This window comes from Mustela lutreola, chromosome 13 (assembly GCF_030435805.1).
Source record: "Mustela lutreola isolate mMusLut2 chromosome 13, mMusLut2.pri, whole genome shotgun sequence".
Taxonomy (NCBI): Eukaryota; Metazoa; Chordata; class Mammalia; order Carnivora; family Mustelidae; genus Mustela; species Mustela lutreola.
The window spans coordinates 53777621-53803806 of NC_081302.1; the positions used below are offsets into that span (position 1 = coordinate 53777621).

The 26186-nt window shown below is 38.2% G+C and overlaps 1 protein-coding gene and 1 pseudogene across 2 annotated transcripts in view; both read right to left on the reverse strand.

Annotated features, from left to right (window-relative positions):
• The window catches only part of VWA8 (von Willebrand factor A domain containing 8), a 333728-nt gene that overhangs the window by 249033 nt on the left and 58509 nt on the right, over positions 1-26186 (reverse strand). For both annotated transcript variants that reach the window (XM_059144521.1, XM_059144520.1), the window contains exons 6-10: positions 16336-16500; positions 15953-16002; positions 14511-14619; positions 12298-12402; positions 665-796 (exon numbers count right to left, since the gene is read on the reverse strand). In XM_059144521.1, the coding sequence (XP_059000504.1) occupies positions 665-796; positions 12298-12402; positions 14511-14619; positions 15953-16002; positions 16336-16500 (561 nt within the window). The remainder of the gene's footprint in view (positions 1-664; positions 797-12297; positions 12403-14510; positions 14620-15952; positions 16003-16335; positions 16501-26186) is intronic.
• Positions 18357-18506, reverse strand: LOC131814166 (U4 spliceosomal RNA; annotated as a pseudogene).

Sequence of the window (26186 nt, forward strand, 5' to 3'; positions counted from 1 at the left end):
ATGAATAAATACAGCAACATTAATAAATATTAATAATATCCCATTAAAGCACATTGAAAGTTTATAATTAAAGTGTGCGCTGACACATAAGGCAAGCATTTTTCTTTCCTACATTCACTTACAATTCATTTAAGTCTATGTTTTTCATGCTCTGTTTTCTAGGGACAGTATCTCATCACTTCTTGGGGTTCTCAGGGCCCTCAAAGGGTTACAAGAAAGGGAGGCAGAGCAAGCAGATGGAGTTCTGTGACCAAATATCCTTCCCTTCTTCTAAACACTGCACAACTAGAATAGCTCCTCTTTTAAATAGTGCATGTAGCTAAGAACGATTTTATTTGAAAAGAGTGTTCCTTAGCTCCTAAAATATGTTTGAAAACACTATTTCTTACCAAGGGCTTGGAATACACAATGCTTTATTCAGTACTTGATATGATTTTCCCAGAAGTCAACTTTGGTTTTCGATGAAAGGTTATCCCTATGTTTTTCCTGAACTTTTCCAATTTACAAATATACATGACTGTGGAGACACAGATAGATAAAGATACAGATATACAGATGTGACCCTACAGAACCAGAGGTTTACAAGGAGATCAAAAACCAAATTAGGTCATAAAAATGGGCAGAACAAAGCACATCTTAGAAAGTATCAAGCTCAACCCATTACCTGAATGGTCACCTCTTTGTCTGCTATCTGGACAGTGACCATAGCTTGGGGGGCAGGACTCTCCGTCAGCCTCTCCACTCTCACCACCTCTTTAGGAAGCACAGAGCTTTCTGAATCTTGGAGTTCAAAGCGCTACAAAATTACAAGAAAATTGTGTGATTTACTTTTTATTTTAGTGTTAGTGCTGGATATCCAGTTTTCTGGATACCATTTAGAACTGAAACTCACTCTATAGTATAAAAGTAGAGGTAAAAAAGTAATGACAACTTTCTTCCTGTTTTTACAAATGCCATTCTCCTTAAGCCAATTACTCAGGTGATATGCAAATAGTTCCTAAAATTTACTAAATGACAGGAAAGGGAGTCGCTGAACTCCTGAGCTGGTAACAGTCTGCAGCCTACACTTCTTGTTAATCAAAGGTTCCAGTTTCCTGGAAAGGACGATGAGACTCTTGACAACATGTTAAAGTAAAATAAGACTTATTTTGGTTGACTTCTTAAATCAACTTACGTTAATGTTGCCTGAAATTCATGAAGCCAGAACTTCCTGGACACCATTCCGCTGTTTGCTTGTGTGGTTAGACTAACTGATTACAATAAATTCTAACAGTCTTCCACAGTATCTGGCACAGTGCCTGCTTTGGTGTATGTTCTCAGTATTTGTCAAACTGGATGTAAAACACCAAGACCACTGATTCTTTCTCCATGTGGACCAATTATCAATGCTCTAATTCTTGGTTATAGTTCTCATTCCAGCTGGTTATATAAAGAATGCACACAAAGAATACAAATTTATGGAAAATGAGAATAGTAATTGAAAATTAATTAAATCCTATGCCCTAGAATAACAGCATGTTAGATATGAAAAGATTAACTCATTTTTAGTATTTAACAGGCAGAAATGGTCCCCACCCCCGTCAAAATCCTACCTTAGTTTTAGAACATTAGCACTATAGTGAAAGAACTGACCCTCAATGCAAGAACAGATCACTGCTTACTCAGCAGAATGACCCAAATCCAGAAAATAGATTTAGGGGAAGAAATTATCTTCAAGCTCAATGTTCTAAGTCAAACAACCCAATTCAAGTCTTTTTGATGTCAGAAGTACTTAGGACAATACTTATTCCTTTACCCAAGCCTAAGAAAAATTGTCTATTTGTGCTACCATTAAAAAATGTAAGTCTTATGTAGTATGCCTTTTATACATGCAAATTCTCAGAGTATCACATAATTCGGTAGGGGCTCCTTTTGTGCTATAGACAATAACAATTATTGACAATTTAATTTCATGCAAAAAAAAGTTAACACTGTATTTAAAGGGAGGTTCAATGGAGTAAGGCCTTAGTCAAGTAATTAAAGTAATTAAATTCATTAGAATTTAGAACCCAGAACTGTTAAATTCTAAGAAAACAAATATTAGCTAAAGGCATGTTCTTAACCCCACCTATAATAATGTCAGCCTAACTTCATAAAAGACTGACTGCAGAGCACTTGTATTCCCAAAAGGAACACTAATGCCTTGAACCACGTGCTATAACTGGTTATGTCCTTATAAATAATTCAAGCTAAAATATTTCAGTAGAATCAAAATAGTAGGCTAGAATACCCTAAGATAGTAAAAGAACTCAAGTTGCAAGATGAATTACCATCTGCTGGCATAGGAAATTTAAAGGACTGTTAATCAAAAAGGTAACTGAGGAATAAAATACATATATAATTCTCACAGACCACATGTTAGCAAGAAGTAGAATATCAAATAAACCAAAGTTCATTTACTTTACCATTTAACATTAATGAGTAGCTCCTATTCTGGAATGTCAATTAAACAAACAATTCTCATGTATTTTTTTAAACACTTTCTTTCAGATTATGTTATTTGAACTATGAAATATAATTTAATAAAAGGAAATATTAATTATATGTTGATCTGCAAAGCCTCCATACTCTCCCTCACAATTCCCAATCCTGTCCCTCCAAAGTATTCATTTTCTTTATACCTTTTTCTAGGCTGTGGAGCACTAAAAAAGAAATTCTCCATACCTTATTTCCTGGCTACCAAACAAGTATGTAGCCCTTGGTTTCTGCTAGGCTCCTTCCCAAAGCCAATCAGCAACTAATACAAACTAACACTACTCTCCCTTAGGAGTCATCCGAACCAATTCATTCCTGTGTCAGCAGGTCATCTTCAGGTCTCCTCCAACCAACCACAGAGCCTTCAGGCACATACTCCTCCATTCTTTGCTAGAATATAAACTCCACCAGCAAAATTAAAATGTATCTATTTGGTTTACTCCAAACCTCCAGAACCTAGAATCATACATGGGACACAGTCAGTGATCAATAAACGTTTGTTATATGAACAATCAAATTAAATCCTTTCCCTTTAATCCTCAAAATCATCTATATTTTCTTTTCTTTTTTTTTTTTTTAATTTAAAAATCTTCTATATTTCGGGGCGCCTGGGTGGCTCAGTGGGTTAAGCCGCTGCCTTCGGCTCAGGTCATGATCTCAGGGTCCTGGGATCGAGTCCCACATCGGGACTTCCTCCTCTCTCTCTCTCTCTCTCTGCCTGCCTCTCTGCCTACTTGTGATCTATCTCTGTCAAATAAATAAATAAAATCTTTAAAAAAAAATCTTCTATATTTCCATCAATCCTCACTTCTTTTCCCACCATCTCTGTAGAAAGGACTTCTGCTTTAATTATGAGTGAATGAAAAGCCACTGAAAGTCTGCTTTCTCCCTCTCAGTTAACGATAATTCCATCATTCCAGATGCTGGATAGAAAAATATGTTCTTCGATCTTTCCAAACCAAGGCACAGTGGTGCTCTGGAAACGTCTTTCCTGTCTCTCCCAGACCATATTTCCATAGATATTTTCCATGTATTCCACAGATTACATCCTTCCTTCCTATGAAGATGTTTGTCTTCCCATTTCAAGAAACAAACAAAATGTCATTTCTTGATTCTACATAATCCTTGAGTGACCCAGCTTCTCACCACCAAACTTATTTTACAAGTAGTAGATCATCACTGTCTCCTTTCCTCATCTCTGATTTACTATTCAGCCCACTGATTTTTCTTGGCTGGCATTCCCACCACTCCATGAGCACTGTTCCTGCTAAGCTCACCAGTAATACCCTATTTGCCAAACTAACTGACTAAATAAATAAATAAGTTTTCCTCCTATTCTATTGCTCCTTCCTTCTCAGTCTTTCTGGCAGGTTCTTCTTTTTCTTCATTTACCTGACCAGTACACATCAGGGTACTTCAGGAGTGGAACTTTTGTATTTTCTATGCTCACTTTTTAAATAATCTAATCCAGTTTGAGACTACAAACCATCTGTATGCTCTGACTGCTCTTCCTCTGCCTTATTTGAAGGTTCTTGGCACTCTGTCCAATCCTTAAACATTGGCTCTTCTAGTGTTCAATCTTCAGGCAGGATTTCTCACCATATATGCTCCTCTTTGGTTCTTCCATCCATGTGACCAATTCAACTAACACTTGTACTTTACAAACTCTCAAGTATTATCTTTAATATCAAAACACCTCCAGATCTATACCCATGTTTTCAAGTCTATTAGACCCACTCAGTCTTACCTAAGAAGGACTGAGAGCCAAGACATGGTACTAGAAGACAAATGTACTTGTTACTACACTGTAAGAAAAGTATACCATTCTCAAAGGATAGCAGATTCAGAGGAAGAGTATTTTCTTTAAGATGTCAACTAAAATCTAGGAGTAATTTTATGAATACAGAAACATGTTTTCAGAGTATCAACATCATATGATGAGTACTATCCAAGGAATGAAAGACATTTTAGCTATTTTTATAGCTTGCTTAGGAAAAAAAAAAGGTTTTCCTAATTTTAGCTGACTGCATTTTCAGTAATAATTTTTCCTGAATTCAAATGGATATCTAATTCACATTCAACTATCCATTAACTTCTATAACAATGCAGGTCAGAAAATGAGTATCAAGGAAAAGTTATTATGTGTACATATGTACATTCTTGGTTTGCTATTACAACAGATATTTCTAATTCTTAGTTCAGTATTTTTTTTTTTCCAATTCAAGAATATTGCCTTAATTTTCACCTCTAAATTCAAAATTATTTGAGGACATATAAAATTTTGGTTTTCTGTGAATATTAGCTTGAGAAAATAGAGAAACTTAGAATAACAAATGGGCCAAATGGACTGTCCAGGACAGATAACAAAAATTACACCAATCACTAGACTGCTACCATTTTTAAGGTGAGTGATTTAACATTCTGATCTAGTTGCATGTATCAGTGTGCAATAATAGTATAAAATGAAAGTTCTTTAGGTTCAGATGAATGAATTTAAGCTCTCCACCCACCCTTATTTATCTACTAAGAAGTTGGAAAAAGAAGTACTGTTTCTTAACTAGCTATATACATTATTAATGCAAAAAAAGATAACCACTTTTTCTAATCTTATCTAAGTAATATCATTCCCTTTTCATTTTTAAGACTCTGAAATGAAATTTAGATGGTTTTTGTTTGTAATATAGACCTTCAGTCATTTTTCTCTATTCCCCATAATTATAAAGGTCAAAATAAAGATAAAACAAAATGAAGGAGTATTAGCTACTTTCTTTAGAAAACTCAACTCCTTAAAGGTATTCTATAACTTTAACTCATTTGTATGACTAGCTGATTTTAATTCCAGTAGAGTTAACATACAATGTTATATTAGTTTCAGGTGTACAATATAGTGATTCAACACCTCTATACACCACTCAGTGCTCATCATGGTAAGTGTACCCTCAATCCCCTTCACCTATTCCACCCACCCCTCTCTGGTAATCATCAGTTTATGCTCTATAGGTAAGAGTCGGGTTTTTGGTTATTAGTCTTTCTTTTCCCTTTGTTCATTTGTTTTGTTTCTTAAACCCCACATATAAGTGAAATCATATGGTATTTGTCTTTCTCTGACTTACTTGTCTTATTACATTATCCTCTTTAGCTTCACCCATGGCCAACATCTTTCTCTTTTATGGCCAAGTAATAAATATTCCACTGTATATATAACCACACCAGTCTGCAGTCCTACCAACACTGTGTAAGTGTTCCTTTTTCTCCAAATCCTTCCCAACACTTGCTGTTCCTTGGGTATTTGATTTTAGCCATGTTCACAGGTGTGAGGTGATATCTCACTGTGGTTTTGATTTCCATTTCTCCGATGATGAATGATGCCATGCATCTTTTCAGATGTCTATTGGCCATCTGTATGTCTTCTTTGCAGAAATGTCTGTTCATGTCTTCTGCTCATTTTTAAATTGGTTTGTTTGGGGGTTTTGGTGTTGTTTGGGGGAGTTGTATAAACTGTTTATTTATCTTGGATACGAACCCTTTATTGAATATGTCATTTGCAAATATCTTATCCCATTTAAGTAGTTTGTTTTTTGGTTTTCTTGACTGTGTCCTTTGCTTTGCAGCAGCTTTTTATTTTGATGAGGTCCCAATAGTTTATTTTTGCTTTTGTTTCCCTTGTCTCAGGAGACATATCTAGAAAAATGTTGTTATGGCTGATGTCAGAGAAATTACTCCCTGTGATCTCTTCCAAGATTTTTATGGTTTCAGATCTCACATTTAGGTCCTTAATCCATTTTGCGTTTGTTTTTAAATATGTAAGAAAGTGATCCAGTTTCATTCTTTTGCATGTAGCTTCCAGTTTTCCCAACACCATTTGTTGAAGAGACCGTCTTTCTCCCGCTGCCTATTGCCTCCTTTGTTGAAGATTAATTGATCATATAATTGCGGGTTTATTTCTGGGTTCTCTATTTTATTCTTTTGATCTATGTGTCTATTTCTGTGCCAGTACCATAATGCTTTGATTACTATGACTTTGTAATGTATCTTGAAATTTGGGATTGTGATCCCAGTTTTGTTCTTTTTTAAGATTGCTTTAACTACTTAGAGTCTTTTGTGACTCCATACAAACTTTAGGATCGCTTGTTCTAAATACTGTTTGTATTTTGATAGGAACTGCATTAAATCTGTAGATTACTTTGAGTTGTATGACCATTTAAACAATATTTTTTCTCCTAATCCATGAACATGGAACAGGTTTTCCATTTGTTTGTGTCATCTTTAATTTCTTTTATTAATGTTTTATAGTTTTCAGAGTTCAAGTGTTTTTGCCTCCTTGGTTATGTTTATTCCTAGGCATTTTATAATTTGGGGTGCAATTGTAAATGGGATTTTTTTTAAAGATGTTATTTATTTATTTGTCAGAGAGAGGAGCTAGAGCGAGTACAGGCAGACAGAGTGGCAGGCAGAGGCAGAGGGGAGAAAGCAGGCTCTCAGCCAAGCAAGGAGTCCAATGTGGGACTCAATCCCAGGATGCTGGAATCATGACCTGAACTGAAGGCAGCTGCTTAACCAACTGAGCCACCCAGGCGTCCCAGTAAATGGGGCCTTCTTAATTTCTACTTCTGCTTCTTTATTCTTAGTGTACAGATATGCAAAGGATATTTGTATATTGATTTTGTATCCTGTGAGTTTACTGAATTCATTCATCACTTCTAGTAGTTTTTGGTAGAGTCTTTCGGGTTTTCTCTATATAATATCATGTCATCTGCAAATAGTGAAAGTTTTACTTCTTCCTTACCAATATAATGCCTTTTATTTCTTTTTGTTGTGTGAGTGCTATGGTTGGGACTTCCAGCACTATGTTGAATAAAAGTTGCAAGAGTGGATATCCTTTTTGCGTTCCTGATCTAAGGGGAAAAGCACTCCATTTTTCACCATTGAGTATGATGTTAGCTGTGGGCTTTTCATTTATGGCCTTTATTATGTTCAGGCATGTTCCCTCTAAACCTACTTTGTTAAGGGTTTTTATTATGAACAGATTTGTACTTTGTCAAATGCTTTTTCTATATCTATTGAAATGATCCTGTTTTTATCCTTGGTCTTATTGATGTTGATATATCATGTTGATTGATTTATATTGAATCACCCTTGATTGTGGTGAGTGATTTTTTTTTTTTTTAATATTGTTGGGTGCTCTCTGTGCCTCCTGATCTGAATTTCTGTTTTCTCCCCAGATTCAAGAAATTCTCAGCTATTATTTCTTCAAAATAAATTTTCTGCCCCCTTTTCTCTTGCTTCTCTTTCTGGGACCCCTATGACACAAACGTTATTATGCCTGACGGTGTTGCTCAGTTCCCCATTTTCATTTTCTATTATTTTTTTCTCTCTCTAGTTCAACTTGATTGCCTTCTATTACTCTGTCCTCCAGGCCGCTGATTCATTCTTCTGCTTCCTCTAATCTCCTATTTAGTCCACTTAATGTATTTTTAATTTCAGTTACTGAATTCTTCATCTCTGGTTGGTTTTTGTTTTCTATCTCTTTGTTAAAGGTCTTGCTGAGGTCCTCCACTCTTTAGTCCAGGGAGTAGCTTTATGACCATTAGTTTAAATTCTCTATTACTTATTTTCATTTCGTTTACCTCTTTTGCTGTGAATTTGTCTTGTTCTTTCATTGGAGAAATACTCCTCTGTCTCTTCATTTTGTCTAACTCTTTGCATCTGTTTCCATGTTTCAGGAAAGTCAGTTACATCTCCAGCTCTTAGAAGCAGTGGCCTTACGAAGAAGAGACGCCATAGTGCCCTGTGGTGCAAAGTCCCCTGTTCACCAGAACCTGGCAACGTGTACTGTGTGCACTCTACTGTTGTGGCGGAGCCACTTTTGCCTCCAATCCAGTCATCTGCAGTGGCTCTCCTTTCCTGTTGTAGGCAAGGTTTGATCCCTGTGCTGTTAGTGGACCAGGCTGGAGCCATCTGGGGCAGTTCAGAGCAAGAGTCACTTTGTTGTGGTGCTCATACCTCTTGGAGCTGCTTGCACACTGCCAGACTTGTGGCACTACTTTGGGTGTGCTATGGCCAAGATGTTTTGGAGGAGCTGTGTCCACAGAACACAGGGCAGGGCGCACTGTTACCAAGTTAGGTAGGGTGTGTTGGTGTTTGAAGGTGTCCATGTATCTAGGCTGGGAAGTGGGGGAAAGAAATGATACCTGCCAGCAATTTTGCTCTTGGAGAGGTCTTCCAAGCACCCCTATTTCTCCAGCACATGCTCTGAAATTAGTAAACAAATCTCCCTCCCATATACCCCAGTATTTTTCAAACTGCTGTTTCAATGCTGCATCTCTGTGGAACTATTTGGTATACTGTCTCTTTAAGAGTGAGCACTCAGATTCCTATCACCCTCCCAGAGCTGAGCCCACAGATCTTCCAAGTTCCAGGTGTTAAGCCCTGCTAATTTTAAGAACTCACAAAATCAGCCCGTCTGGTTTTCAAAGCCAAATGTTCCCTGTGCAGGTCTCTGGTGCCTGGGGTACCTCATGTGATGGCCTATTCTTTTCCCCTCTCTGAGCCCAAGGTGTCCCTCTCTGCCAAAGACAGTCTCCCAGGTCCATGTAACCCCTGCCACATATCTGCCCCCCTACCCACTTCAATGTGGCTTCTTCCCAACATTTAGCTGCGGGCGGAGAGTGTGTTCTACCAGTCTTCAGATTGTTTTCTGGGTTATTTACACTGATGTGGGTGTTATCCAGTTGTATCCACTGAACAAAGTGAGCTTAGGATCTTCCTACTCTGCCATCTTCATTAGAAGTCTAATTTATAGGACTAGTTTTGAAATCAGAGATCGGAAACACATCCAAGTGGCTTCTTTATAAAAATAAATACCTTTGTTCATAACTGACTCTTCTAGGCACTGAATATCTTCTCTCAGTTGTGTCACAAAAAAGTTTACATTGCTTCATTTTATCAGACCTCCCCATGACATTTTCTTTATCCCTGACTATTTACCCTTGTTCCATGGGAATTGGGTACTGTGCTGATGGGCATCAAGAGAGCACATCAGGAATCACCACCTTTTTCTTAAACACTAGGTGCTCTATTTCAATGACCAATGCCAGGTTAGTTCAGATGTTGATTAAATTAAAGATGAATTCTAGTTCTTTTTTTCAGTGCTGAGAATAAATCTTAAAGTGAACTAGTTATATTTTTCCCCTTGCTTCTTTATGCTTTTCATTTAGAGTCTGTCCCCAACTATAGTTCTCAGCATCTATGAGGAAGAGCTTTTTATAAGTTTTATTTATTACTATTATTATTATTATATTGTTATTGACACCAACAATCAATGAAAATAATATTTCTTTGGCTAGCTGATAATGTGGAGAAAAACCTGCTAAAGCACCTAGAATCTACTTCTGAGTTCTCACTATTACTACCCACATAAAGAATACTTCTTTGTGTACCCTCTTTGTAGATTCTGGGATAGAGGAGAAACAAACACCACTCTATTTGCCCAGGGCGGTAAAATCCTGGCCTCCAGAAAATGAAGGGCCTATACACATAGAAAAAAACCTAGTGTTCACATTCTACCTACTCCGTAAGCCAAACTGTAAAAGAAAAATAAAAACTGTCTTTCATAAAAAGGAATTAATTTGGGTAAGTCGATCTGCCAAGAGTCAACATGCTCAAATATATAGTTATAAGATATCATATATTGTGACCGGCCCTTTAGAAAACTATTTTAAACAATATAATAAGAAAATTATGCTATGCATACTTCAAAAGAAAATCATGCTCCATATTATGAACCACTTAAGATAAAAATAACTTCATTAGCCACTTCCATAGTTTTATATAAAGCGCTTACTTGCAAGTTAATAATTGATTAGTTATATTTGTTTTTAATTTTTTTTGAAACACATTATAGCAGATATTCAAGTTTAACTAACTCTGTCACCAATGTCACTTTTTCCCATGTGGTCCAGGATCCAACGTAGGAGCACACGTTGCATTTAGCTATCATATCTCTTTAGTCAGGTTCAAACTGAAGTAGTTTCCTCAGTTTTTTTTCTCTTTTATGGAGTGGATAATTCTAAAAAATACAGGACTTTCATTATAAACCTCAGCCTAGATCTATACCATACTTTCTAATGGCCAAATTCACATCATGAATCCTTATCCAGAACATCCCTGAAATGAGGCTGAGCTCTTCTCACCTCAACACTCAGGACGGACACAATATCTGTTCCACCTGGTCAAGTTGGCATTTACCATAAAAGTTATCATTTTCTTGTTTTGTAGTCAACTGAGTATTTTGGTAGGAGATATTCTTACATTATATCAATATCCTATACTTTTTTGGGAAGATATTTATTTATTATTTGAAGAGAGGGAGAGAGAATATGAGTGTGTGCGTGCCTGTGTGCGCATGGTGGTCAGGGAGAGAATCTTAAGCAGACGCCTGCTGAGTGTGGAGCCCCGCGTGGCGCTCACTCTCATGACCCTGAGCCAAAATCAAGACTCAGATGTTTAACTGACTAAGCCACCCAGGCACCCCAATATCCTATCCTTCACAGAACCTCCACCCACTAGCTTTAAAACCTTTGATGACCTTCTGCCTAAATCAACTACCATACTGATGGTTGCCAAATGGTGATTTTTCTGTTTATATAATTCCTTCTGCATTTATTCAAGAGATTTTTCTTCTTCCCCTTGTATTTATATATTCATTTATATCAATATGAACTTAGAGATTCCTATTCTGTTCAATGGCTTATAATCAACAGTTATCATTGTTTATTTTGATACTTATGGGAGCCACTTCAAGCTGGTTCCTCTGTAACTTTGGCACATCAGCATCATTTAGTAGGCATTTCCTTACTTTCTGGCACAGTAAGATGATCCCAGTTCATTTCATTGTATACTTCCCCTGTGCTGATGCCGAACCAGCCCTACTTCCTAGGAGTCCTGATTACTTTTAGTTTAGAAAGTGTGGTATTTAGAAACCAATGTCTCGGCAATTGGCATGATTACTGCCACTGGATCGTCAGTTTAATTTAGGCCTTTGTAGAGGAGAGAACTAGAAAGTATGGGTTTGCATTCACATATACACACACTATCTGTATCTATTACTCTGTTTATATATATTGAAAAAAAAAGAGTTCATTCTGATTTCTCCAATTCCAATCTAACACCACAGCAGTCTTTCTTTCCTTCTCCCTTTCTACTTTTATAAATTATTTTTCCAACAGTAAATAACACAGCTCTCATAATCCTCAATATATTGACCCATCTGCTCAATTGATTTACTTTTTTTGTTCAATGTAGTCAACATCCCAACCACACCAGTCACCTCTGTACATGCTTCACTATCACTGGCCTGCCAGTGCCTCCATGCCTAGAAAAAAAAGAGAGGGAAAAGCAAGGGAAAGGAAGAAAGATGGAAAGAAAAAAGCAGGAAAGAGGGGGAAGCGAGAAATGGGAAGATGGGAACAGAAGGGATGAAAAGAGACATGGGAAAGGAAAGGAAAGCAAAGCAGATACTTACTTTTTTTTTTTTTTAATTTAAATTCAAGTTAGTTAACATATAAGATACTTTTTTTTTTTTTAAGATTTTATTTATTTGTTTGTCAGAGAGAGACATAGAGAGCATGCATAGCAGGGGGAGCTGAAGGCAGAGGGAGAAACAGGCTCCCTGCCAAGCAAGCAGCCTGATGTAGGACTAAATCCCAGGACCCTGGGATCATGACCTGACCCGAAGGCTGACACTTAACTAACTGAGCCACCCAGGTGTCCCAAGATACTTACTTTTAAAACACCTTCCACAGCCATCTTCCCTTCGTGTCCTAGTAAAATAGTGTATGGGTAAAGCCACTGGATTGCATGTTTGATTGACATCATAGGAAAGGAATCCTATTAGGAGCAAAAATACATAGGAATGAGGAACATCTAAAACAATCACAGAAAATTTATCTGAAATGCCTATGACACTGAAATTGCCTTATAAATAATAACAATAGGTTTCTCATATTTTCTAGAAGTCTATAAAAGTAAATATTCATTACTTCCTCTTCTCTTCCTATTCTACACCCTTTCCCTGGGTAAGCTCATCCACTCCTACCTTGCACTTGCCATCTATCTGTTAATGGCTCTCATGTCTCTGTCTCTGATCCTGCCTACTTTCCTGAGCTATAGAGTTGAACTCGCAATTACCCAGACAGGAATCTAGATATCCCATTGACCCCCATTCAGCATATCTGAAACTAAATGTCTGAACACATTTCCCTACCATACTCTTCCCAAAGTACCTTCTCCTTCACTTTTATTCCTAATCTGAGTTACTCTCATACACAAATGTACTTACTTTCACAGTTATAAATTACAAGCTAGAAGGTTTTTATTACTCTCAAAACTTTCCCCCAAATCAAACTGCTTTCTCAATTCCATTCACTCTGCTTTCAGAAATCTACTAAAAGGGACAACTAGAGAAATTTTGCTATATGTCTATCAGACGATATTATAGAATTACTGTTAACATGTTGAGGGGTATGATTAGTGGTTCTGGTCATGCAGAATGTCCTACTTCTTATAAGGTGCACACTGAAGTATATAAGAATACTGACCACGGTTTCCTTTATAATGGTTCAGAAAAAAAGAGAGATGGCAATTAAATGTGGCAATATGCTAAAAACTAGTGACTCTAGTTGAAGGGATTATGGGTATTCATTTTACTATTTGTGAACTTTTTTTTTAGATTTGGGAATTGTCAAAGTAAAAAGTTTCAAGCAAAAACAAAAAGAACAAAATGTAGGAGATATGATAAATAGGAGGAGAAATCCTGTTCTAAATATATAGAGCAATGTAAACAATACCTGTGAAACCTACTCAGTTTCAGGATATATAAACAAATAGCAACAATAGTTTAGAAATAAATCTCTTGGATTTATTTTTATTTTATTTTATTACTATATATTATTATATATTATTTATTTTATTTTATTTTACTTTATTTTTATTTTAGGATCCCTACTACCTGGGATTATGCTCTCCTTAGCAAAATCTCTCACTAATGGTTACAGTTTCCCCCTTATGCCACCTTGCTCTCCCCATCCCTCCTCCCTGCCAGCAGAGGTATCTTCCTCCAATATATAACTGATTACTATACACCTCACCTACTTCATAATACCTAGTGGGCCCCTTCTTCCCCACTACAAAATCCAGACAACTGCACTCACCATGCAAACACTTCACACGAAAGCTCTAACCTCTCTCTTCACCATACATGCCTGTTCTAGCAATAGGACTCAGCATTCTTCAAAATTAACAAGCCCTTTTGTGATTCAACAGCTTTGTACGAGCTGTGCCCCCTGTATGGAGGGCATTTCCACCACTCTTGACACTACCGTCATGATCTCTTCGAAATCGTAGTGGACAATGTCTATGCTCCACCAAAGCCCTCAGATCTGTTTTTATCCTTTCTAAGCCTCTCACCCTTCCCTTCCAACAGCCAGCAGAGGCAGGGCTATTAAAGAAGACTACCCTTGAAGTCCTGAAGCCAGCTCTGCTCCAGGCCAAGAGAGCAGCTAGTGCCTGGAAATCAGTGTCCCTTGTGACGAGCAATGACTGCTGGTGCCCAAGTGTGAACGCCCCAGCTCCCTGCCTCAGTGGGCCAGGTGGAGGCAAAGCTTACCTGCAACATGCCTCTCCCAGCAATTCGTGTCTCTTCAGGCTGAGTCCTCCCTCCGTCTGTGGACTTTTCCCTGAGCTGCACATCTGCCTGCCTCCCCCTGATACTCCCAATAAAGCTGGAAGCTCTTCAAGGGCTCAAAATACGCAGCTGGGCTCTGTACAGTTTACTGCGCTGCAGTCAAGTAAGCTCAGGTCTTGTAATATTTATAAAATACAACAAGACAAACTGAAGTGGTCAATCCCCAAGGATTAGCTCTTAAATGTACTTTTTGCCACAAAATATACACATCATTAATTTGGTTATACATATCATTAATTTATTTTATACATACCAGGATTTGAACTGCAGCTGGTAAACTATCTAAAGGAAAATCTGGAAGTCCAAGAGTAGAAGATTCTTGGGAACAGAGAGTGGTAGCAAAGGACAGGAGCTGAGAAATTCTAGGGGAGAAAAATTAAGTGATGTTAGGGGTACCTGGGTGGCTCAGTGGCATTCTGCCTTTGGCTCAGGTCATGATCCCAGGGTCCTGGGATCCAGCCCTGCTCCGGGCTCTCTGCTCAGCAGGGAGCCTGCTTTTCACATCCCTCCCTCTGCCTGCCTCTCTGCCTACTTGTGATCTCTGCCTATCAAATAAATAAATAAAATCTTTAAACAAACAAAAAAAAATTAAGTGATGTTAAATGTTATCCTAATAGCTTGAATATATAAAATGTATTCATTTTTAAAATATGAAACAGCTGAACCAACTTATTTAATCTAAAAGATGATACTTACTATTAAATTCTCAAGAAACAACAGCTTCATATTATAATATTCCATTTAAAACTCAGAAGCTGGGGTGCCTGCATGGCTCAGCCAGTTGAGTGCCTGCCTTCAGCTTGGGTCACAGAGCCCGGTCTCAAATCTGCTTCTCCCTCTCCAACTCTGCCACTCTCTCGGTCTCCCTCAAATAAATAAATAAAATCTTTTAAAAAATAAATAAATAAAACTCAGAAGCTGATTAAATATACAGATATATTTCTCTTTTTTTTAAGATTTTTTAAAAATTTTATTTATTTGAGAGAGAGAGCAAGTGAGCACAAGTTGGGGCAAGAGGCAAAGGGAGAGGGAAAAGCAGACACCCCACTGAGCAGGGAGCCCAACATGGGGCCTGATCCCAGGACCCTGAGATCATGACCTGAGCCAAAGGCAGATGCTTAACTGGCTGGGCCACCCAGGAGTCCCCAGATATATTTCTAAAATATGACAATATGTGAGACTTTCCACAACCTGGCCCACATTTATCCTGCCAGCCTCCCTTCCCACCCTTCTCAATGCAAACCTGAATTCCAGCCACAAGGAGCTTTCTATTAGCCTCAAGAACAAGGCATACACTCTCATACCCCATGCTTTAAAAATAACTTCTCAGAATTCCTTAATTCCAATCTTTATCTGGCAAAAGTGTATTTATTCATCTCAAATACTGATGCCTTTTTGAAATTATGGCCCCTACTATACAATATTAAACTAATACAGTCCCATATCTTTAAACTCTACCATATCTTGAATTTCTTGCCTTCAAGGATCATGTCTTATTAACTTTATCATTAGCATTTACTGCAACTACTAAAAAATTCTTCAAAGAGTATTTATTGAATGGATGAATTAACCAATTCATCAATGGACAAAATAAATAAATTTGATGTGAAGTGTCCAGATATTTATATAAATGTGTGTGTGTGTGCACGTGTATGTGTATCTGTGTATGTGTGTATGTGTGGCTAAAATACTTACTTCTCAGCAGAAACATTGGCTCCAACTGAATACAGCAGTTTAAGTTGGTCCTAAAATAACATAGAAACATACCAAATCAATAAGGAATGTAACAGACTAAAGGGAAACTTTTATAGGCACACTTCAAACTTTAAGTAGACACTAAGTAATAGTAAAAAAAAATAATTTTTGATATATGTCATTTTCTAAAAGTTAGCCTTTTTTAATCCATCAGATAGATAATGCCACAATAATTTTTCTCCTAGTTTCCAGAGATTTTCTTCACTCTCTTTTTCTCTCCATTAACTACTGAGAGGGACATAAAAACATAGTAACATTTTTATAGTAACCAAATAGAAATAGAAAATCTGTTTAAGAAATAAATTATCCTTGTTCATACTTACCTTAAAGGGTAGATAATAAATATCTCTGGCCTGAAATCGAGAACGGAGAGGGGGGTCTAATGGATTCCCAGAGTACTTAGGCACTGGCAAGCCCAAAGCTATGACGCGGAAGTTTTCACTGACCCGAACAATCTTCCAAGCATCCAATTCTGTTTTGGTATGATCCTGAAAGAAGATCCAAACTTATAGCATAAATGATGCAGATTACAACTGCAAGAACTGCCAGGCTTAGGAATTTAGGCCCTGATTGCTGAGTAAATTGTACTTGGGAACCAAATACAAGCTTCAAAACCAAACCTTCAAGGAAGGAAGCAAAGTGAAATCAGGATCAGGGTGCCAGGAAGGCTCATACCATGAAGACTGGCGTTGAACAGAGAAGCAGCTAACAGTCAAGGAACAAAGGCAAAGTGGGTCGTCAGATCTCCAAGCTGTGGTCATTAACTTGGAGAAACTGAGTGAAGAGTCTAAGGAATATAATACTGATTCAGACCAGAGAATGTAAAAGGTAGTCCTAGAGGGACTGACCACTCACTGGTTGAGTAGAGAGTGCCCATGGACCTCAAAGAGACAACCACGTTTATGGGTCTATTTCTGCCAAGATATCAATACATAGTAACTATGAATACATAGTAACAACTACCATGTATTGAAAACTCATTACATGTAAGTACTTTCAATGAATTTTGCTCACTTAACTTTTATCAGAATGCAAATAAACATTTAATTCATTTTTAAGGATGAACAAACTAATGTTCAAAGGAATTCTATAACTTGCCCATGGCCCTACAACTTGCATCTGGTAGAGTTGAGACTGGAAACAGTACAGGGTCTGGGGTTACAAACCCTGGCTCTAGCACTTGGTGTAAACATGACCAAGGGCATGTTATTATGCCCTCTGACTCTCAGCTTTGTCATCAATAATTACTGTGCCTAATGGGAAAACTAAATATAACAGTGCAAAAGCAACTGGTCCAAGTAGGTACCTGTTATCTCATTCCTTCTCTCTCTGCTTGACCCTAACAATGGCTCTTCACTGTCCTCAGCTGTACAGCTTACAAAGCTTATATGAACGTGTACGCCCTCAGCTTTCAGCATATCCGCAGGGGATGCGACCCATATAACTGTGTAGAAGCTCTTCACACGACACTCAAGGACTTTCCTGGCTCGAGTCATGTCCTATTCTCTCGGTCCCAGCAAGCACTGCACACCCAGCCTGCCTTCCTTGACCCTGTGCTCCGCCACATCTCACAACCGTGGCTCTCCAGACACATCATGCTGCTTGACCAATGCTGCTCCACTTGCCTGAAACACCCTTTCCACTTTGCACAGCATAAACACAGGCATCATTTCAAGCTTAGCACAAAAAACATCACTCTCTAATCCCTCCCTCCATCAGAACCAGTTTTGTCCCCCTCCACTGTATCCCATGCAAGGATCTGACTTCTGTCCATTACCACTTCATGCTGCAGCCAAGCTCTCGAGAGGACTTATTATCTCTTAAACATAATAGGACAAATGTCTGTTAATTGACTGCATGAAAACATTTAAAAATATAATGAATGATTATTTCAAGCATAACCAAAATTATGACCCCACTTTCATCAACAGACTACAGAGATACTATATCACCATGCACTGGAGGACAAGAGTCAGCATCTAGCCCTACCTGAGAAACCAAGAGCATCATCTTCAGACAGCTGAATATTTTTCTTTCCCACTTACCCAAAAAAGATCATCAGGATATAAATAGAATTTATACAAAATGATTGTATCTGTTTCCACAATAACAAAATCCTACTACAATCACCTCTCTGAAACCATTAAAATTTTGGAGTATTCAAATTGAGTATATTGAATCTAACTAGAAATAAACAGGACTTAAATTATGGTACCGAAATCCTCTTATCATAGAAATTGTCTTAAGGTGGTGGTGTTTTGTGAAGGGATCTTGCCTATCTTCTCTGAGGTTCTTAGGAGACAGATTCTATGAATATAGTAACGATATTTACCAATGAAAATTAAGCATGTATACTGATACTTACATTGGGAAAAAACAATGTAGTACATCCTTCTCAATAATAAACACTCCTTGTATACTAAAACTCTTCAATTAGCAATAATCGTGCCTCAGATAAACCTCAATCGCTACGATATTGCCACTGTGCAAAGCTTAAAACTCTTTTGACCCCATATTTCAAATTCTTAACCAAAGTAACAGGTTCAATAACTTTGCATAAAATTCTAACACAAATAAAGAATATATCAAACTTCTAATCGTGAAGTAAACACCACACTTAAAAAAATGATCCCATATCTGAGTATTCTTTTCCAAATCATTTACGAACAATGCCAAATAACTAAATAATGATATAGGAGCCAATAATAGTTCTTTTGTAATTTGAAAGTATCTAATGAGAAAATGTTCTGCATAACACTGACCTACTTTAAAAATAATAAATATAGGGGGAGGAGTCAAGATGGCGGAGAAGTAGCAAGCTGAGACTGCTTCAGCTAGCCGTAGATCAGCTAGATAGCTTATCTAAAGATTGCAAACACCTGAAAATCCATCGGCAGATCGAAGAGAAGAAGAACAGCAATTCTGGAAACAGAAAAACAACCACTTTCTGAAAGGTAGGACCGGCGGAGAAGTGAATCCAAAGCGACGGGAAGATAGACCCCGGGAGGAGGGGCCGGCTCCCGGCAAGCAGCGGAGCAACCGTGCACAAAATCAGGACTTTTAAAAGTCTGTTCCGCTGAGGGACATCGCTCCAGAGGCTAAACCGGGGCGAAGCCCACGCGGGGTCAGCGTGGCCTCAGGTCCCGCAGGGTCATAGAAGGATCGGGGGTGTCTGAGTGTCGCAGAGCTTGCGGGTATTGGAACGGGAAAGCCGGCTACAGAGACAGAGCCGACAGTAAGCTCGCAGCTCGGTGTTACCTTGAACCGGTCGCAGGCTCGGTGAGCTCGGAGCGCGGCCGGAGGTCAGGCAGACGGGAGTAACTGGGCGCTGTTCTCTGAGGGCTGGGCGCTGTTCTCTGAGGGCGCACTGAGGAGTGGGGCCCTGGGCTCTCGGCTCCTCCGGGCTGGAGACCAGGAGGCCGCCATTTGTATTCCCGTCCTCCGGAACTCTACGGAAAGCGCTCAGGGAACAAAAGCTCCTGAAAGCAAACCCGAGCGGATTACTCACCCCGGCCCCGGGTAAGGGCGGTGTAATTCCGCCTGGGGCAAAGACACTTGAGAATCACTACACCAGGCCCCTCCCCCAGAAGATCAACAAGAAATCCAGCCGAGACCAAGTTCACCTACCAAGGAGTGCGGTTTCAATACCAAGGAGAGCAGCAGAATTCCAGAGGAGGAGAAAGCCAAACACGGAACTCATGGCTTTTTTCCTGTGATTTTTTTTAGTCTTGCAGTTAATTTAATTTTTTCTTTTTCATTTTTTTTTTTTCTCGCCTTCGGGTAAAATTTTTTTTTTTTAACTGTTACCTTTTTCTTTTTTAACGATTTTTTACTAGTTTATCTAATATATATATTTTTTCTTTTTTACATTTTTCTTAGGTGTTTTCTTTTTTTAAAAATTCTTTTCTTTTCTTTTCTTTTTTTCTTTTCTTTTTGTTTTTTTTTTCTTTCTTCCTTTTTGAACCTCTTTTTATCCCCTTTCTCCCCACTCACGATTTTGGATCTCTTCTAATTTGGTTAAAGCATATTTTCCTGGGGTTGCCACCCTTTTAGTATTTTACTTGCCCCTTCATTTACACTTATCTGGACAAAATGACAAGACATAAAAATTCAACACAAAAAAAAGAACAAGAGGCAGTACCGAAGGCTAGGGACCTAATCAATACAGACATCGGTAATATGTCAGATCTAGAGTTCAGAATGACAATTCTCAAGGTTCTAGCCGGGCTCGAAAAAGGCATGGAAGATATTAGAGAAACCCTCTCGAGAGATATAAAAGCCCTTTCTGGAGAAATAAAAGAACTAAAATCTAACCAAGGTGAAATCAAAAAAGCTATTAATGAGGTGCAATCAAAAATGGAGGCTCTAACTGCTAGGATAAATGAGGCAGAAGAAAGAATTAGTGATATAGAGGACCAAATGACAGAGAATAAAGAAGCTGAGCAAAAGAGGGACAAACAGCTACTGGAACACGAGGGGAGAATTCGAGAGATAAGTGACACCATAAGACGAAACAACATTAGAATAATTGGGATTCCAGAAGAAGAAGAAAATGAGAGGGGAGCAGAAGGTATACTGGAGAGAATTATTGGGGAGAATTTCCCCAATATGGCAAAGGGAACGAGCATCAAAATTCAGGAGGTTCAGAGAACGCCCCTCAAAATCAATAAGAATAGGCCCACACCCCGTCACCTAATAGTAAAATTTACAAGTCTCAATGACAAAGAGAAAATCCTGAAAGCAGCCCGGGAAAAGAAGTCTGTAACATACAATGGTAAAAATATTAGATTGGCAGCTGACTTATCCACAGAGACCTGGCAGGCCAGAAAGAGCTGGCATGATATTTTCAGAGCACTAAACGAGAAAAACATTCAGCCAAGAATACTATATCCAGCTAGGCTATCATTGAAAATAGAAGGAGAGATTAAAAGCTTCCAGGACAAACAACAACTGAAAGAATTTGCAAATACCAAACCAGCTCTACAGGAAATATTGAAAGGGGTCCTCTAAGCAAAGAGAGAGCCTACAAGTGGTAGATCAGAAAGGAACAGAGACCATAAACAGTAACAGTCACCTTACAGGCAATACAATGGCACTAAATTCATATCTCTCAATACTTACCCTGAATGTGAATGGGCTAAATGCCCCTGTCAAAAGACACAGGGTATCAGAATGGATAAAAAAACAAAACCCATCTATATGTTGCCTCCAAGAAACACATTTTAAGCCCGAAGACACCTCCAGATTTAAAGTGAGGGGGTGGAAAAGAATTTACCATGCTAATGGACATCAGAAGAAAGCAGGAGTGGCAACCCTTATATCAGATCAATTAGATTTTAAGCCAAAGACTATAATAAGAGATGAGGAAGGACACTATATCATACTCAAAGGGTCTGTCCAACAAGAAGATTTAACAATTTTAAATATCTATGCCCCTAATGTGGGAGCAGCCAACTATATAAACCAATTAATAACAAAATCAAAGAAACACATCAACAATAATACAATAATAGTAGGGGACTTTAACACTCCCCTCACTGAAATAGACAGGTCACCAAGCAAAAGATCAGCAAGGAAATAAAGGCCTTAAACGACACACTGGACCAGATGGACATCACAGATATATTCAGAGCATTTCATCCCAAAGCAACAGAATACACATTCTTCTCTAGTGCACATGGAACATTCTCCAGAATAGATCACATCCTCGGTCCTAAATCAGGACTCAACCGGTATCAAAAGATTGGGATCATTCCCTGCATATTTTCAGACCACAATGCTCTAAAGCTAGAACTCAACCACAAAAGGAAGTTTGGAAAGAACCCAAATACATGGAGACTAAACAGTATCCTTCTAAAGAATGAATGGGTCAACCGGGAAATTAAAGAAGAATTGAAAAAAATCATGGAAACAAATGATAATGAAAATACAACGGTTCAAAATCTGTGGGACACAACAAAGGCAGTCCTGAGAGGAAAATATATAGCGGTACAAGCCTTTCTCAAGAAACAAGAAAGGTCTCAGGTACACAACCTAACCCTACACCTAAAGGAGCTGGAGAAAGAACAAGAAAGAAACCCTAAGCCCAGCAGGAGAAGAGAAATCATAAAGATCAGAGCAGAAATCAATGAAATAGAAACCAAAAAAATAATAGAACAAATCAACGAAACTAGGAGCTGGTTCTTTGAAAGAATTAATAAAATTGATAAACCCCTGGCCCGACTTATCAAAAAGAAAAGAGAAAGGACCCAAATAAATAAAATCATGAATGAAAGAGGAGAGATCACAACTAACACCAAAGAAATACAAACTATTATAAGAACATACTATGAGCAACTCTATGGCAATAAATTTGACAATCTGGAAGAAATGGATGCATTCCTAGAAACATATAAACTACCACAACTGAACCAGGAAGAAATAGAAAGCCTGAACAGACCCATAACCAGTAAGGAGATTGAAACAGTCATTAAAAATCTCCAAACAAACAAAAGCCCAGGGCCAGACGGCTTCCCGGGGGAATTCTACCAAACATTTAAAGAAGAACTAATTCCTATTCTCCTGAAACTGTTCCAAAAAATAGAAATGGAAGGAAAACTTCCAAACTCATTTTATGAAGCCAGCATCACCTTGATCCCAAAACCAGACAAGGATCCCACCAAAAAAGAGAGCTATAGACCGATATCCTTGATGAACACAGATGCGAAAATACTCAACAAAATACTAGCCAATAGGATTCAACAGTACATTAAAAAGATTATTCACCACGACCAAGTGGGATTTATTCCAGGGCTGCAAGGTTGGTTCAACATCCGCAAATCAGTCAATGTGATACAACACATCAATAAAAGAAAGAACAAGAACCATATGATACTCTCAATAGATGCTGAAAAAGCATTTGACAAAGTACAACATCCCTTCCTGATCAAAACTCTTCAAAGTGTAGGGATAGAGGGCACATACCTCAATATCATCAAAGCCATCTATGAAAAACCCACCGCAAATATCATTCTCAATGGAGAAAAACTGAAAGCTTTTCCGCTAAGGTCAGGAACACGGCAGGGATGTCCATTATCACCACTGCTATTCAACATCGTACTAGAGGTCCTAGCCTCAGCAATCAGACAACAAAAGGAAATTAAAGGCATCCAAATCGGCAAAGAAGAAGTCAAATTATCACTCTTCGCAGATGATATGATACTATATGTGGAAAACCCAAAAGACTCCACTCCAAAACTGCTAGAACTTATACAGGAATTCAGTAAAGTGTCAGGATATAAAATCAATGCACAGAAATCAGTTGCATTTCTCTACACCAACAGCAAGACAGAAGAAAGAGATATTAAGGAGTCAATCCCATTTACAATTGCATCCAAAACCATAAGATACCTAGGAATAAACCTAACCAAAGAGACACAGAATCTATACTCAGAAAACTATAAAGTACTCATGAAAGAAATTGAGGAAGATACAAAGAAATGGAAAAATATTCCATGCTCCTGGATTGGAAGAATAAATATTGTGAAAATGTCTATGCTACCTAAAGCAATCTACACATTTAATGCAATTCCTATCAAAGTACCATCCATCTTTTTCAAAGAAATGGAACAAATAATGCTAAAATTTATATGGAACCAGAAAAGACCTCGAATAGCCAAAGGGATATTGAAAAAGAAAGCCAACGTTGGTGGCATCACAATTCCGGACTTCAAGCTCTATTACAAAGCTGTCATCATCAAGACAGCATGGTACTGGCACAAAAACAGACACATAGATCAATGGAACAGAATAGAGAGCCCAGAAATAGACCCTCAAATCTATGGTCAACTAATCTTCGACAAAGCAGGAAAGAATGTCCAATGGAAAAAAGACAGCCTTTTCAATAAATGGTGCTGGGAAAATTGGACAGCCACATGCAGAAAAATGAAATTGGACCATTTCCTTACACCACACACAAAAATAGACTCAAAATGGATGAAGGACCTCAATGTACGAAAGGAATCCATCAAAATCCTTGAGGAGAACACGGGCAGCAACCTCTTCGACCTCTGCCGCAGCAACATCTTCCTAGGAACAACGCAAAAGGCAAGGGAAGCAAGGGAAAAAATGAACTACTGGGATTTCATCAAGATCAAAAGCTTTTGCACAGCAAAGGAAACAGTTAACAAAATCAAAAGACAACTGACAGAATGGGAGAAGATATTTGCAAACGACATATCAGATAAAGGACTAGTGTCCAGAATCTATAAAGAACTTAGCAAACTCAACACCCAAAGAACAAATAATCCAATCAAGAAATGGGCAGAGGACATGAACAGACATTTCTGCAAAGAAGACATCCAGATGGCGAACAGACACATGAAAAAGTGCTCCATATCACTCGGCATCAGGGAAATACAAATCAAAACCACAATGAGATATCACCTCACACCAGTCAGAATGGCTAAAATCAACAAGTCAGGAAATGACAGATGCTGGCGAGGATGCGGAGAAAGGGGAACCCTCCTACACTGTTGGTGGGAATGCAAGCTGGTGCAGCCACTCTGGAAAACAGCATGGAGGTTCCTCAAAATGTTGAAAATAGAACTGCCCTATGACCCAGCAATTGCACTATTGGGTATTTACCCTAAAGATACAAATGTAGTGATCCAAAGGGGCACGTGCACCCGAATGTTTATAGCAGCAATGTCCACAATAGCGAAACTATGGAAAGAACCTAGATGTCCATCAACAGATGAATGGATCAAGAAGATGTGGTATATATACACAATGGAATACTATGCAGCCATCAAAAGAAATGAAATCTTGCCATTTGCAACAACATGGATGGAACTAGAGCGTATCATGCTTAGCGAAATAAGTCAAGCAGAGAAAGACAACTATTATATGATCTCCCTGATATGAGGAAGTGGTGATACAACATGGAGGCTTAAGTGGGTAGAAGAAGAATAAATGAAACAAGATGGGATTGGGAGGGAGACAAACCATAAGTGACTCTTAATCTCACAAAACAAACTGAGGGTTGCCGGGGGGAGGGGGTTTGGGAGAAGGGGTTGGGATTATGGACATTGGGGAGGGCATGTGATTTGGTGAGTGCTGTGAAGTGTGTAAACCTGGTGATTCACAGACCTGTACCCCTGGGGATAAAAATATATGTTTATAAAAAATTAAAAAAAAAAATAAAAAAATTTAAAAAAAAAATAAAAATAAAAAAAAATAATAAAAATAAAAATAATAAATATAAATTACATTTTTACATTTATTTAAATTTGTATTTTATAATATTAATTAAAATTTAAAGTAAATTTAAATAAATGAATAATAAACATATCTTTCATTTCAGTAAATTAACTCTAACAATATGAATGAATAAATTTTCTTCTTACTGATTAAACCCTCAATTATCCTCTTCTAATTACATTAGTATGATGTCATCTTCAGATAGTTCCAAAACAAGACAACTATATCTAACAGTGAAAACACCATCTAGAGACTCCTATAAACAATAAAGAAACAGACTGCTAAAAGGGTAGCAGGACAGGTTTCTGGGAAAAGACTCACACAGTGGGAATCAGAAAGAGCTATTTCTGGTCCTACCAGCCATGGAGCATCAGTTCAATCAGACCCTCTGGTGTCAACAACTCTTATTTAGTACCTAGTGTGTCCTGGGCTTTCATCAGCTGTATCGAGAAGAAAGGAGACACAGATTCTGCTCTTGAGCAATTTGTAACCTACTTGGGGCAGTAAAATTCCCATCCATGTATTTCTACTGCACAAGTGTCAGAGAGACGGAATCCTAGAATGCAGAGGCAGAGACATCAACCCCTGAACTCTGGAGCCCGAGAGCTCCAGTACAGCACAGACGGCGCTGAATGGGCAAGGGTTGTCTTCTCCTCCTTTTGTGACATTACCTGAACAACTTCCCCAAAGTCTCCGAAGGGCCCCACACTTTCTTCCTATCAACTTGCATCACAGCATGTAAAGATTTTATTGCACTGATTCATTCAGTCAACAAATAATTATTGAGCAGCCACTAAGTGCCAGGCACTGCTCTAAGAGCTTGAGATAACACTGGTAACAAAAATCCCTGGTAGCAGAAGTTGTAATCTAGCAGAGGGAGGCAGTGAATAAACTAAAAACACAGCGGGGCACCTGGATGGCTCAGTGGGTTAAA